Genomic DNA, 16293 nt, shown 5'->3' on the forward strand with positions numbered 1-16293 from the left:
CTTTTTGTGGTCTACCTAGTACCATGTTTTTTGCATGTTTCTGCTTTTTCTTGGGGGATTCACCATTTACAATGGCCCCCCAGGATCAGAAGGCTGTGATTTGCCTTATAGAAAACATATGTGTGTTAAATGAGCTTCAACAGAAATAGATCAGAGACTCACAATGACCTAATTGGGAACAATGGCTCAATATTTACTAATTCAGTGCATGTGTGGCATCTTTATAGAACAAAACCACTGGAAAAAAAGACTCAACCGTTATGTGTGATGGACAGCTATAGTGACCTGCAGGGAGGGCTACGTACCTGGATGACTCCCCTAAACCCTGAGACAAAGGAAAACTCAGAACCAAAGGTAATAGGTTAAGTCAGGGGCTGAATGGGAAATAGAAGCAGAGCCTCTGTTAATCCAAAGACCCAAACAAATAGGCCATGCTAAGTGTGGCACAGGACCTGGGGGCTCTCAGGTCTATGGCTGGGCTAGAAAACAACAGGAAAATCACAAAACAAAACCAAACCATGCCCGAGAGTCCTGATGAAGTTTCCAGGTCATAGCTGTTTTACTAGTCACATAATACGTCCTCGGAGAATGTGGCTCCCTGTTGCCTGCTGACCTAATTCAGAGCACTCTCCAAGTTACAAACAAATAGAAGTTAAAGGGTAGGGGCAACGACTACCAAAAAAAAATAAATAAATAAATAAATAAAGCCTACACAGCTGTAACACATTACTGCACATATTGTTTCCATCTGCTTTGGAAAACCACATTCACCCCGCCCCTGAAATATCCCCATCAGAGATTTAAAATAAGTAATTAATTGCTTTCTCACCACCACCATAAAAGAAACAAGACAAAAAGACAGCTATTTAAAACACTTGAAGTCTGAATTTGTTTACTAATCAAAATACAAAAAAAGTAGCAACAGAAGAAAAAGGGGGGGGAAAAAAAAGGGAAAAAAAAAAAAAAAAGGGGGGGGAAAAAAAAAAAAAAAAAAAAAAAAACCTCTGGACAAAAGCATTTGTCAAAACCAACCTGAAACTGAATTTCAGAAATCACCTTGTCAAAAGGCATAGAAGATGGCTTTGAAAAACCTGTCACAATTAACATCACTCCAAGTGAAGCAATACCTTGGGTTTGGATGTTTGCATCTCCCAGTTTTGACACAGTTATCGGCAAGCTGCAGAAAGGACCTCAGCAGCACAAGCTACTCACGAGGACTTCTTGTACATTTTATTGCCTAATAAAATGTCTGATGAGAACATTTTACTGTCACACATTTTCATATTTGAGCTGTGGCAAACACATTCCTGACGGCAGGATAATTGATATGAATAAGGGAAAGCATTTTAGAGGAACTTTTAATGTTCAGATTGAGATTTGCATCTGTCCTTGATTTGGGCATCCCCCGCCCCAAACTTTTTCTCCTAATTATCTTTTGTGGTCTTCACTCACTGACTACTGTCCATGAGTATCTTTACAATAGTAGCATTATTAAAGCATGTAATGACCCTGCCATGACACAAAACAAATAATGCACATGGGAGATAAATGCAAGCACGTGTAACTGCTAATCTTGCCTTTTAAATGCATTTGAACTTGACTTATTAAAATGCCCCTTACAGAATGCCTGGCAGCTTTGCAAAATATAGGAGGCAAGACACCATCTCAGGAAAGCAGATTCTTTGACAATAAATCACTTGAAGGACTGCAATGTGGTAGGAACTGATTAATAACAATGCAGAACCACATAGTGAAGTAACTTCTTAAACCCTATAAACAAGTCACCACTTCTAAAAACTCTGTAAATCAGAGCACGGTGGCATCTGATCTGACCCACGAGAGATTTTTAGATTAGATAAAAACAATAAATAATAATTTAATATAAAGAACATAGATTTGGAAACACAGTAGTATGATGTCTTCCACTCTGAAGCAACTATCTTTTCATCCTGCTGATGCAAGAAGGCTTTTCAGTTTCATATACCTTCAGAGACATATCTTAGGAACTAAATGTCACCACTGCCTTGTACACTGAAGCATTTTTACTCATCCTGTCCACTGTCAAATGATAGGTTCCCAGCCAACACAGAACACACAAAACAGAATGATCTCAGACCAGAAGCTGCTTCCACCCTTCTCTGATGGGGAAACCACACAGCTACTTTTCAGGTGTGACCTCAGAAACACAGGTCTCTAAGATAATATATGGAAAACCACTCAAGTCCCATCTATGTTAATGTCAGACAAACTGTTAGTTACTGTGTGACTGACTAATCTTTATGTTGTATAATTCATAGATCTCAAAAAAGGGAGATAGGGATACATTGAAAAAAATAAACAAATTTCTTTAAGCAAGGGTTACTATATGTATATAAATATTTTCAATATGTTGAATGTTTAGGTAAAACTGAAAGCTACAATGATCAAGTATAAAAACTCAACATTTGGGCTTCATATTGTATTTTATTAATTTTCTGTGCAGAAAATATGTATAATTTGACATCTTACAATTGTATAAATATTTCAATGTTTTAATGAACACAATTATAAAATTTGACAATACCAAAGAAACAAAAGAACAAAAATAAAAATGAAATCCCAAATTCAGTGTATTAAATTTGGCGATTAGAATTCTATAATTTTAATTGTAAATCCTGTTAAAATGAAAGTTATGAGTGTGTTGACATGCTTGGGATTAGACCACTTTCAAAGTTTTTCAAAGTAACATTTTAAAAAATACTTGCTTAATATCTTCACATGAAAGACTAGCGTGATCACTTGATTTTCCATTAGAATAAAAATAATACAAATTCATTCTCAAAATTCTGGAGAAAATTCTTGATTATTACTGCCAAAGAAGCACAATTAGTTTATAGTAAAAGAAATTTGCATCATATTTGTCTCATCTTTATTTGTTTGACTTTTCAACACTATCCATGTTCCCAAAAGAATGGTTTTCTACAAATGTACTATGACTTCACAGCAATAGAATTACATAAGGAAACAAATGTACTTATTCTCTCTACTAGCACTGGGGCTGAGTCAGCACTTCTTCAGCACTGTTCCGTGAGCCAGATGATAACCAAATGCCACCCCCGGATCCCTGAGCGTCTCACGTGTTGATGGAGGACTGCACTTCCCCCAATGGCAAAGCCACCACAGTGGAATGCTTATTATGAAAGTTGGAGAGTGTCTTTACACATTATTGAAGAATGTCTTTTTCATTCAGGCAATTTTTCTTCCAACCCACTGTAAACCTGCTTTCTCTCTATATCTCTCTCTTGTTCTCCTACACATACATACATGATTTAAACATAAATATCTACAAAACAATGTGAATTTTGATGAAAATACATAGTGTAAAGTATCTTTGGTAAGAGTAATAAAAAGATACATTTATTTTTTTCCGCCTAGGAAATAAATAGCTATGATGCAGTGCTTTTGTCTTTTCTAGAATTATTTCTAGTTCTACAATACAGGCCTTAGTTTGTAACTCAGTAGGATGTCTCATAAACAGCTGCTTTTCACTCCAACAAATCTAAAACAAGCAGGGTGAGTTGTATTGCTTTCCAGCAATCCCTAGCTCGATTGTCATAGATCAATACCGCTATTTCTAGACACCTTGGGCCTGACCAAAATTAGTTTAAGAGGCATTCAGAAAGCAGTTACATTGGACGTAACAGGTAATGTTGTTTATCAGAATCTCAGAACGAATTAGTGGTGTTGATTTGTTTGTGGGTACTTCTGTACTCGCCCAGGAAACACAATTAAACACTAACTCTTTTGGTTACAATAGACTGTGACTTAAATGCCTTTGTTTTTACTTTTTTTCAAAAATGTTTTATTTTTACGACGTTTGCAAAAACCTACTTAAGATTTTCCCAGGAAATTTTTCTTTCTTTATCACTCTTTTCCTCCTCTCCCTACATTCTTGCTCTACCACATCTGTGTAAGTTGGGCACAGGTTGATCACATTTCCATTTTTATGTGTGTGGTCTAATGCTTTGCAGGGGTAAAGGCTGGCAATCTGATTCCTACCCCAGGGTCCTGTTCTCTCCACACACTGGAGGCAGCTGGACGAGACCATGACACTTGCACAACCGCCAGCAACTGTTTCCACTTTTCAAAGCAATTTCTACTTTTCCCAAATCTAAATTTTAATCAAATTTTGTGGAACAGAGAAGAAAATGTAGTTTCCTGCTCTAGCCACTTGGTAAGCAGAAGATTGTCACTTTTAAGTAAACATGTAATTACACCTGGTGGGCACCTAGTTATGGAGTTAAAGATGCCAAGCTGACTCGAGAGCTGACATTCCCTGAACCAGAGAGTCCCTGGGAGCATGCAGAGTAAACTGCACAGCACATCTGCCACCCAGGTCCCATTCCAGCACGTGTGGGGTGAGGTATTTGACATTGCTTTAGGGCTCAGCTGGAGACAAAAACCTGGAAGATTTAACTGCTTTCTCCCCAGCCAATGTGTGGGCTGCCATATATTTTTTAGTAGGCAAGTAAGGCTCCCGTTTGATGCACTGAAGACTTCTCACCAGTAAAATAAAAGACACAATCATCCTAAATTGATAACTAGGCTCAAATGAATGTGCTGGTACAGGTGCGCAGATACCCTGTTAGGATGCAACTGAGGGTACCTCTTTCCCAGTATCTGCATTGTTAAGAAGCTTTCATTCCCTGAGTGGAAGGATCCGAGCTGAAAAATATGTCCTTGCAATGACAAAATGTTAATGGGTGGTGTGCGAGGCTGAATCAGTGCGTGGTGACTTCCCCCTTTTTATTGCTATATATATCAGAGCATTTACGGAGCACTGGTTTCATCCAAAGGTCGCTTGTCTCTGGCTCAACCAGCAGCTCATCGAAGCTCTAATTCTCAAAGATTAGCATTCCAACCAAAGCTTCTGCTATAATTCTGGTGGCAAAATCAGGAGAGGTTCTCTAAGAAACAAACCAAACCCCATACTGTTTTACATTTCCCCAAACCAGGCAATAGCCAGTTTTGCCACATATTTGAGCATCTATTAAGTTTTGAAAAGAAAAGCATTATCATGTCCTAACGTTTTAAGTCATTTTTCTTTCTTTGACTTCCCTTTTTTCTCTTAGTTTTGCTCCCTTGATGCAGGCATTCCTTGGCCTTACTAATTCTTAAATTGTAGTTTAACTCTCTGCATTAAGATTGCTAGTGATTTTGCTACAATGTAAAATAAATGAAGAAATCTATTTCTAGATTCTGTATGCAAAAATGTAAAGTTTTGTATAAGGAAAAATTAAAATTCTGTGTATTTATGTTAAAAATTATTAGTCTCTATTCTACAGCAACATTTATTAATTCGCTACTAATTTCATTATTATTCACATAGCCTTTTTTCTCTTCTCTCTTAATGGACCCTTCTTTGCTAAGTATCAGAAGTCTGTTGTTTCTTTTCGCTGGAGAACTAGCTAGCTAGCTTTTGCAACTCTGTCCTTTGAGAACTGCAGAATGGAATAGAGTAGCTAGGACAATGGAGGGGAGATTCAGACAGAAGGAAACAGTCAGTTCTCATTGTCTATAGTGGCTGAAGTAAATGGAGATCTCATTATGCTTGATTTCACTTATTTCCTGTCTTGCTAGCTTACAAAAAGAAGACTCTTTTCTCCTGAACAAGAGGCCTGTTATGGTCATGTAAGTAAGAAACAACAGTCATTTGTTTAAATATCAACAGATTCCTCAGTTGTCAGAAAGCTGATGAAGCATTAAAAGTTATGACTTTGTCTATGAAGCTAAATTTAAAAATACAATATTAGTATTTCCTAGAAACTATATATTGTTACAAATTTCTAATACAGAGTCCTAGAGAACAAAATCTCTTTAGCACAACTGTCGTGTTTTAAAACTGATACAAGAAAATGGATTTTAGTAGGGAAAATATGTGACTGACAAATTTAGAATCAGAAGATATACATATAGGGAAGATATACCTATAAGGAAGAGTGTGATTTTCTGCTATGAATCTAGAATTAACATTCAGTACCTATTTCCCACCTAGCACTACAGTTTATATGGAGATCAAATGAATGGTACTAGACATGTTTTATTAGATGTGTATTTCATGGGGAAGTGGAAAGAGCCTTTCAGTAGCAAAGACTGGAAAGCTGAGCTTGTTTTTACTCTGTGACAAACTCAGTGGATGAATTGAAGCAAGTTGCCATCTTCCTTTGGATCTCAGTTTCCTCACCTGCAAAGTAACAGTACTCCCAACTTTGGCATTATATGAGAGTGTTCTCCATAGCATAAGAAAAGGGACTGTTTGTCATGAGAAGCAGGTGAGAATGAATCTTATCGGTTTCGTTAGAAAGCTCGCTGTTCAGCTGAGTTAACCATCCTTATGGGAACACAATTATCTATTTTTTTCTCTCTAATATAAAGAATATCCTTTAACACTGGCATTAACTATTGATGACAACGCCTAGCCTTTGCCTCTAGCAAGCCTCTTTAACAATGCCTTATAATTTAAATCAAGAACCTGCTGTGCCAGCTCCAGGAAAACACTAATTTGGGGGGGGGGTGGTGGTATAAATAGCATGGATATATGGAGTAGAACAATTCAGACTATGCTTTTGTATTTCTTTTATTTCTTTATTTTAAGAACCTATACTATCAAAATCACCCAAGTGGAATTTAAAGTCACAGAATGAAAAATCATCAATCACATCATTTTTAAATCAAAAGAAAAACCTCACAAAAACTAAGGCCCAAATTTATGTACGTGGGGTATATGTGTGTGTGTGTGTGTGTGTGTGCATGAAACTGTTTTTTATTATTACTGCTATGTAAAATCACAGCCTTGCTCTGCATAAATCAAAAGACCCAAGAAGATTAAAAACTGATGAAAGAGTCTATCAGATTCTTTGGGGGGATACAAAGAAAATTTCCTTTTCTTTGTCCACTGAGTTAATTTCTCAGTATAATCTAGAAAAATTGATAGTTTATTCCAAAAATGAAAGAAAAGAAAGGTAGACTTTAAAAATACTTATAATGATGATCATTTTGTTCAGAGGTCCTTAAAAATTTTTGAGATTGTTTGTGGGACCCCCAAGATTGTCTGTGTATTTTGTATGTATGCCATAAATTTCTTTTTAATCATGTCCTCAAAAAGATTTTCTAAAAATGACTAATTGAGCACTGATCTCATCCAAATGAGAAATCCCAGAGTGAGGAGCAATTTGCCGCAGTCACATCCTTAACCAGTGACACTGACAACCCCAGAACACAAACCGCCAGGGCTGTCCACACCTGTACACACTCAAATAAATGGTGTTTCTGCAACTTGCATTATCCGGTGAAGAAACTCTGCCTGCTTTATTTTTTTTTTGTGAAGGGAAAGTAAACTTACAGAGATTTAGAGGACAGCATTTCAATTCTAACATTTATTGCCACTAAAATTAGTGTTTTAAGATCTGTGTGACAAGAATTAGCTAGAGAGACAGGATCTCTCAAAACAAAACAAAACTCTCATATACATGCACGATGAAGCCCTATTTACAGAAGCACAAATTACTCGTGTTGACACAGTGTTTGAATATCAGCTGGAATTTAAGATAGGCAGAGTCTCATCTAGAGACTTTGATGAGTAAAGTCTGCTCATCTAGAATGGCAGAGACCTACTTACTTGGAAAGATTACTCTTCTTCTGAGAAATCTTCCACTTGGTTTACTGAAATTAGCTGTATTAATATAATCACTTAAATAAATTATGATCAAAAGAGTCAGTATTGCACATCGAGCCTTGGCTAAGTTTCTTGTTAGTAGTTCTTCCTGCTATGTGTTAATATGAAAACTATTTGGAATTGAGAAAGTGTTACCAAGATGTGCTGTCTATTAAATATGTCTTCAGAGCTAAATCTTCAGGAACATTGCACATTTCCCATGTCTTTTTCTGATTATCCTCCTTCAGAAGGGAGAAGAATTCCAAAGAGAGAAAGAAGTATCTGTAAGTAATATATTTATGGGCATTCAATGCCGGATGCTTTAATAAGCTCGATTGCTATTGGTAAATCCCTGCAAAAGATGACAGGAGCATCTAATATGGTATCATGCAGATTTAAACAAAGGCCACGCCAATCATGCTGCTGATTTCAGCAATGTGTTGTATTTGATAGCCACTGGTAGACGTCTACAAAGCAAAATCACTAAGCTGTAAAAAATGCCTTAATTCTTAAGGTAATAAAGTGAATTAATTTTTTCCTGTGAGCCAGGACTATAATGGCCAGGGAACATGATAGGTTAACATTGAGAAATGCCAACAATGACTTGAAACTCAGTAACTTCTCTATTAAGAACCTGATCACAAGGTAGTGCAGTAATAATATGCTTGATTCTGAACTTAGAAATGAATAGCTAATGAAGTACTTCATCTTGGGTAGAAAGTAAAATACAGATTTTCTGTTAGACATGTGAGTAAGTACACTTTCAATGTCTCCAACATCTTCTTTCTGTCTGAGTGACCACAGACAGACACTGAGCTTTGGTCTCCAAGTACAAATTAAACTAAGTACCTTAAGAAGCTAAAAACTAAGACAAAGTATGCTGGATAAAAACATAAATAAAAATAATAGAGATCACAATGCTGAAGAGTCTATATATCCCTTTATAATTTACGGTAATGATATTTCTTCATTACTATGCAACAATAATTGATTAAATAAATTGAGGGTGAACATGATTGATTAAATCATTGTGCTTAATGCATGCCAAGGGAGGAAAGACTTCCCTAGACAAAGGGGGGAAGAAAGAGAGAAATATATAAAAATAGATACTATATCAAGGACTGTAAAAGATTCATTCAACATGAAGTCTACAGACATCAAATAGAGGTATTAGTATCAGTAGTGAGCAAGATTAGATATTGACACAAAGTACCCGTATCAATACAGAGTCCTGTGCTGTATCTTCAAACATCTAATACAGTTGCCTGGAGCTTTTCTAAATCAACTCTGTTTATACTTAGGTAGAAAATGTAACCTCAGTTTCAATGAATTTTTAATTTTGTTCAATCTTGCATTTGTTCAACCAAAAACAATTTACAGAGGACCAGGGCTATCAGCCTCACGGTGAGCAAGTGTAGCTCCTCACTGGGGAGTTCCTGAATCTGCCATAAAAATCAACAGTGCACATCTAATGGTTTTAATTCTAGTGCTGAAAAGTGAATAATCACATCAAAGGGCCTCTTTGGTTTCCAGATTAAACATGTAATGTGACCTGTCATCTGGCCACTTTTCTGCATTTCCACTTTAAATAATCATAAATAAGGAAGCCTTGCTACTCTTTGGAATGACACGGCTGTTTGAACTTCAAAGTCTTAGAAATTGCACTCATTCCTTCTTTCGAGTCCTGGTTTACGGCGAAAATTCTCAGCTGAAAGATTCTTTATTGTATTCAAATCTTGTCCCATATGAGTTGCTTTGGTTACTCAGTTTATGAAGAGTCTTAGAAATGGATCTGGGTCCACAGCAAAAAACACCAACTGTTTTCCTGGGAAGGAGAGGAAGAAAATGGAAAATCAGGTGGAAAATTTGGCAGAACATGACAAGAAGTATGCTTTATGAGCATGTGTAAGGTACTTAAGAAAATTAATTTCTTGCTACTTAAATAATTTAAAATAATTTTGTCCTATTGAAAATAATTGTTCAATTCCTTCCAAGTGTAAATGATCACCCAAAAGATATTTTATTCACCTCTTCCTTTTCATACTAGAATTCAGGATAATTCAAAGAATGTAACTATGAGCACACAGTTGCTTATTACCAGACGAAGAGAGAAGAGTCTGCCTTAGCCTTTTCATTACGTCACATTAGTGACACCAGAGACTAAACCCAGAGCAACAGTTGACAGATGACTGTCCACACGGGATCACGTCAATATTCTCCTATTGCTGTTTTATAAACACTTTCCCCTGAAGAGACCATGAATTTGCTTGAGTCATGATGAACATAAGAAGAGAAAGAGAAGCTATTACCAACTTGAAAGCATAATTTTAAGTGACTAATTTACATCCATATTGAGATAAAAAGCTTATTAATCTGGATACATGTTCTTTTCCATTTATACATGGCAATAATTGTAACAAATGCCGAGCAGGTTTTATTATTTGCTAACATAAAATTTTAGTAGGTAAATTATACACATAGACTAAATAAATAGATTAAATCCCAGGAAATGACAAATATTTTATAATAATCTTCCTCCAAGTTTGTTGATTTGTTGGAATTCTTCCTAGGATATCAAAATGATTAACAATTCATATATCTTAGACAAATTACAGTTATGTCCCCACTGTCTGAAAATAATTGGTGCTGAAAAAAAGATAGGGAATCCATTTAAATTTATAACAAATACTGAAAAACGGTTTATTAAAACATTTCATCTTGAAAAATAAATCAAAGAACTATGAAAATAAAACACCCCTTGGCAGTTATGATTGAGTAATGAGGACTAGGTTTACCCTCTGGCATTAAAAAACTAGAAAAAATATATAAGACAAGTATTTTCAGACACTGGACAATAGGCAGAAGAGAACAGTGATCCCAAAGAAAGAGGAAAAACCAGGTGAGCTGGCAACTGTCTCTGCTTACTGCCTGGAGACAAGCAACTGGCTGCCGCACTGATTAGTGGTCTCACTGAGTTGAGAAGACAAAGAATAAAATTTGTGGGGCCCAAAGCAGCTAGAATTTGCAGAGAAAATTATAGTAGGGGAGAGACATCTATAGAAAGAAGCCCTGGAGAGCTAGAGAGGAGTGACCTTAAGTCTTGGGCTGAGTCCTGATTTGCTCATGTGAGAAAAAAGTCACATGAATCTCAGTGAGGAACTATCAGGGAGCAATAAGTCAAACAAAGTGCAGAGTTTACACGAGGTTGTGAATAAGTCATATTCCCACAAGCCAGAATGATAAGAGTTATATATAATCCATGGGCAATGGGTAGTGTTCCAGAAAGGTACCACCTCACTTGTGAAAGGTAGAGCAGATATTGGTATAATCAGCTCAAGACTGAAGGCTGCTTTAGACCTGTACTAACAAAGCTTAAAAGCAGGCCTTGAAAAAAATCAAACTAAATCCAAGTAACAAAACATGCCAGGAACAAATCCAACAATATTGAAAAGAATAAATCAAAATCTGGCATTTTACATTTAAACTTCATAGTGTACAGCATTCAATAAAAAATTACTGGGAATGTATAAAGCAAGAAGCTGTGAACTATAACTAGGAGTGTTATGGGCTGAATTGTATCCACACCCCACACCCTGCAATTCAAAGGTTGAATCTCTAACCCCCAGTACCTCAGAATGTAGCTGTATTTAGAGATAGGACCTTTATCCATGTGATTAAGTTAAACAAGGCTGTCCAAGATGACTAGTGTCTTTGTAAGAAGAGGAAATGTGGATATACAAACAGACATGAGAGGCACACATGCACAGAAAAAAGACCGTATAAAGAGGCAATAAGAGGGTGGTCATCCAAAAGCTGAGAAGCAAGGTCTCAGGGGAAATCAACCCTGCTGGCATCTTGATCTTAAACTCCCAGCCTCCAGAACATGAGAAAATACATTTTTACTATTGAATCTACTCAGTCTGTGGGATACTGTTATAGAAGTCCTAGCAAACTAATAAAAGGAGAAAGATTGGTCAATAGAAAAAGGCCCAAAATGACAGAAATGAAAGAATTATCAGACATGGTCATTGAAACAATGAGAAACATGCTTCATATGTTCTAAGATAAGCATCCACATGATGAAAAGAGAAAGATTTTTAAAGGTTTACATAGAAATTCTAATGATTAAATGCAATATTTAAAATGAGAAATATACTGTGAGTTAACAGATTAGGTACTGAAAAAGAAAACATAAGTAAATAAATATGAAGACAGCACTAGAACCTATCAAAATGAAAGTATACAGAAAAAAATTAAAAAACAATAAAATAAAAAAGTAAAGCCCCAGTAACCTAGGGGGCAATATCAACTGGTCTAAAATATATGTAATGGTATTCTCAATGATGACAGATGACAGAAGGGAAAAAGAAAAAAAATTAGATATAATTGACAAAATTTCCCCCCAAATTTAATGAAAATAAACACATGTATCCAAGACCCCACTGAACTCCAAGGGCAATACACACAAAAAAACCCACATAAGGCAACTAATAGTAGGACTCAAAGCCAGTGACAAACAGAAAGACATAAAAGCAGCCAGAGGGGAAAAAGACACATTACAAAAAATTAGCAGAAGGCGAAAGATGGACCTGTCACAATTATCCCACTCAGAAGGTAATGAAGTGATATCTTCAAAGTGCTGAAAAACAAAAGGAATTATCACCAATTCTATACCAAGCAAAGTTTTTTAAAAAAATGAATTTGAAGATGTTTGCATTCTATTTTTGGTGGACAAAACACATAGCATACATTTATTTAGCACAACCTTGTGGAGTACACAGGGTGAGGCCGTGGAAGAAACCTTTTCTCCTCCTGGTTCACATCTGAGGACTGATTCATCAGCTGCTCTCATGTCTTTATCTCCATATTAGTTGGGTACCACATTTAACATTTATTAATTTTCTCCTTCAGTGGAGGCATCAATTCTCCAGGTTCTTTCTGTTCCTTAACAATGCCCAGCCCTTCAAAAAGCTCCCCTATCCCGTACAGCTGAAGGTAACTTGGCCTGGCAATTGGGGTATGTTTTCAACCCTTGTGGAACTTCTTCATCCTCCAATATATCAAATGTCTCATTTTCCACACCAGTACTATTCAGTATTTCCAGAATTTGCTTGCCGAATCCATATTTAGCTTCCTGTTTGTTTTCTTTCATAAAGAGCATCACAGAAGCTTTATCTGTCAGTACTTTGAGACTTTCCCCTAATTTGGGAACTTTGTGACAAATTGCATCTAGTGCTTCAGAGGCTTCCAGCTCCTTCACTATGTCAAGTGAAGTCCTATGAGCTGTCAGAAACATAGAGCTGTGGATAGGTGGGCCATCGGGCTAGGTTTTGAGGCCCTGACAAACTTCTTCATTGGAGGAGATATTGAAACTGCTAAACTGAACATTCCGTTCATCAAAAATTTCTATCACCTGCTTGCTGAAACCACAGCGAGGCTTCTGTGGAGTCCCTTTGCTAAGTAAACGTTGTGCAGGGGCAGCGTGAGTGAATTTTGTTTAGTGAAGGTTGAGGTCTTCTTTGGGGTGCTCATTACCACTGCATGGGAAGGAGCCCACGGATGCTGAAATCTTTTGGTCAACTCTGGGGCATGTGCACATGTAAATGATCATTTTTTGAGAATTCTTGAAAACCAGAAAGGTGGGGACAGAACTAATTTAATATTTTTCATATATTTTGGGAAGACTTTCAGCTTCTGACTTCACAAATTAAACTTGGAGTGGCCATCATGCCATTCAATGGATCACACTGTGGAGCCCGTGGTACCGGACAATGGACCACGTGGGCACTTGGCTCTGAGGCACAGCAGTTCCTCCAACTGCTGGGGCTGAGCCGACCTCCACCATCACTGCCGACACCACCACCACCACCGCCGCCGCCCCCCAAACCCCCACAGCCCAGATAGCTCTATATAGCAAAGCAAAATCACATCAAACAAAAATAACTTTCCAAAGTGAAGATGGAATACAAACTTTTTGAAGAAAAGGTGAGAAAATTAATTGCCAGCAAACTGGCACTATAAAATATATTGAAGGAAGTTCTTTAGGAAGGAAAAGGAAATTAGAGAGAAATTTGAATCTACCCTAAAAGAATAAAAAGTATCAAAATAGTGAATCTGTAAATAAATAGTAATGTATATGTTGTCTCATTTTAATCTCTTAAAAATAATTTATGCTTAAAGCAAAAGCAATAACAATATACTAGGAGGTGTATAGTATATTGGGAAGCAAGATGAGTAATAACAAAAGCCAAGGAAATGCAGGGATACTGAAAGTACATGAAGTGGTACCTTCCAGTGGTAATATTTCACTGTGGTTCTGATTAGCATTTCTCTGATTAGTAATGTTGAGCACATTCATGGAACTGTTGGCATGTCTATATGGAAAAATATATTTGCAAATGATACCTTGGGCAAGGGTTTGATCTACAAAATATATAAATAACTCACACAACTCCAATCCAGGACAACAAACAATCCAATTAAAAAAAATGGGCAATAGACCTCAACAGACATTTCTCCAAGGACATACAGAAGGCCCATAGACATATGAAAAGATGCTCAACATCACTAGCCATCAGAGATACCCAAATTAAAACCACAATGAGATATTACCTCAGACTTGTCAGAATAGCCATCATTAATAAATCAACAAACAACAAGTGCCGTAAAGGTTGTAGAGAAAAGGGAACCCTAGTGCACTGTTGGTGGGCATGCAGACTGGTGCAGCCACTGTGGAAAACAGTACAGAATTTCCTCAGAAAGCTAAATATGGAACTACCTTTTAACACAGTATTCCACTGCTGGGAATATACCCTAAGAATCTTGAAACACCAATTCAAAATAACCTATGCACCCCAATGTTCATAGCAGCGCAATTTACAATAGCCAACTGCTGGAAACAGCCTAAGTGCCCATCAGTAAATGAATCAAAAACTGTTGTACATTTACGCAATGGAATACTATGCAGCGGAAAGAAAGAAGGAACTCCTGCCTTTCCTGACAGCATAGATGGAACTGGAAACTATTACGCTCAGTGAAATAAGCCAATTGGTAAAATACAAATACCATATGGGCTCACTTAGAAGAGGAATCTAACGAACAAAATAAAGTAACAGACAAAATAGAACCACAGGCATAGAAACATGGAAGAGATTGACAGTGACCAGAGAGGAGGAGAGGAGGAGAGGAGGAGAGGAGGAGAGGAGTGGGGAGGGGGATAACGGTGGAAAGTAGGGCAAGAGACTAGTCAAAGAACATGTAGGAATATGACCCATGCACATGGACAACAGTGTGGGAATTAACTGTGGAAGCAGGAGTAGGATGGGCGGTAAAGGGCAAAGAGGAAAAAAATGGGACAACTGTAACAGAATAAGAATAAAAAGTGAAAAAAAAATAAAGCAACTGAATTTATGTCTTCTCTATTTCTATCTCCATATATTCTTTATTAATAGTTCATTTTTATTGTATCTTTCCATTGCCCTTTAACCCCCCTATACCCTCTTCTACCTACCGTCTTCCCCCCTCAATCATCACATTGTATATTTATATATAAGAGGTTAACCAAAATAATACATCTGAAATGAACCCTTCTATTTTAATGGCACCTTTTTCTAGTTAATGAAGTCGAAAAATGAAACTAGATCACCTTCTTGCACCACATACAAGAATAAATTCAAAATGGATTAAAGACAAATACTAGACCCTAAACCAGAAAAATTCTAGAAGAAAACAAAGCTGCAAATCTCGGGCATTTCTCATAGCAGTATTTAATAGGATAAATCTCTCCAGTCAAGGGAAACAAGAAAAAGTAAACAAATGTGACTACATCAAACAAAAGTTTCTGCACAACAAAGGAAAACATTAACAAAATGAAAAGACAACCCACAGAATGGGAAAACATATTTGCTGATACATCTGGTAAGGAGTTCATATCCACGATTTATAAAGAACTTAACAAAACTCAATACCAAAAAAAAAAAAACCACAACCCAGTTTAAAAAGTAGGCAAAGGACTACTTCTCTAAACAGATACTTCTCTAAAGAGGACATACAGATGGCCAACAGACATATGAAAAGATGCTCCACATCACTAATCATCAGAGAGATGCAAATTCAAATCATAATGAGATATCATCTTGTGCCTGTCAGAATGGCTATCATCAATAAATCAACGAACAATAAATGCTGGAGAAAGGAGAACCCTTTTGCACTGTTGGTGGGAATGCAGATTGGGGAAGCCACAATGGAGAGCAGTATGGAAATACCTCAAAAGTTAAAAAAGAATCTGCCTTTTGTCCCAGCAATCCCACTTCTGGGAATATACCTGAGGGAACTCAAAACACTAATTGAAAAAAATTTGTGTGTCCCCATGTTCATAGCAGTGTTATATACAAACAATAAGATTCGGAAGCAGCCCAAGTGTCCATCAATATATGAGTGATAAAACAACTATGGGATATTTACACAGTGAAATACTACTCAGCTGTAAAAAAAATTTGCAACAGTATGAATGAACCTGGAGAACATTATGCTAAGTGTAATAAACCAGTCAGAAAAAGACAAATAGCATATGATTTCACTCATATGTGGAGTCTAATGAA

At 36.7% G+C, this 16293-nt stretch overlaps 1 protein-coding gene and 1 pseudogene across 7 annotated transcripts in view; both read right to left on the reverse strand.

The window, feature by feature from the left end:
* Positions 1 to 2502: 2502 nt before the first annotated feature.
* The window catches only part of NOX4 (NADPH oxidase 4), a 177919-nt gene continuing 164128 nt past the window's right edge, over positions 2503 to 16293 (reverse strand). For all 7 annotated transcript variants that reach the window (XM_053670823.1, XM_037137613.2, XM_037137612.2 and 4 more), the window contains one exon: positions 2503 to 9518. In XM_053670823.1, coding sequence (XP_053526798.1) covers positions 9398 to 9518 — 121 coding nt within the window. In that variant the 3' untranslated portion in view covers positions 2503 to 9397. The remainder of the gene's footprint in view (positions 9519 to 16293) is intronic.
* Positions 12578 to 15223, reverse strand: LOC119043589 (glutaredoxin-3-like; annotated as a pseudogene).

This window comes from Artibeus jamaicensis, unplaced genomic scaffold (assembly GCF_021234435.1).
Source record: "Artibeus jamaicensis isolate MK-2021 breed Jamaican fruit bat unplaced genomic scaffold, CSHL_Jam_final contig_64, whole genome shotgun sequence".
NCBI lineage: Eukaryota > Metazoa > Chordata > Mammalia > Chiroptera > Phyllostomidae > Artibeus > Artibeus jamaicensis.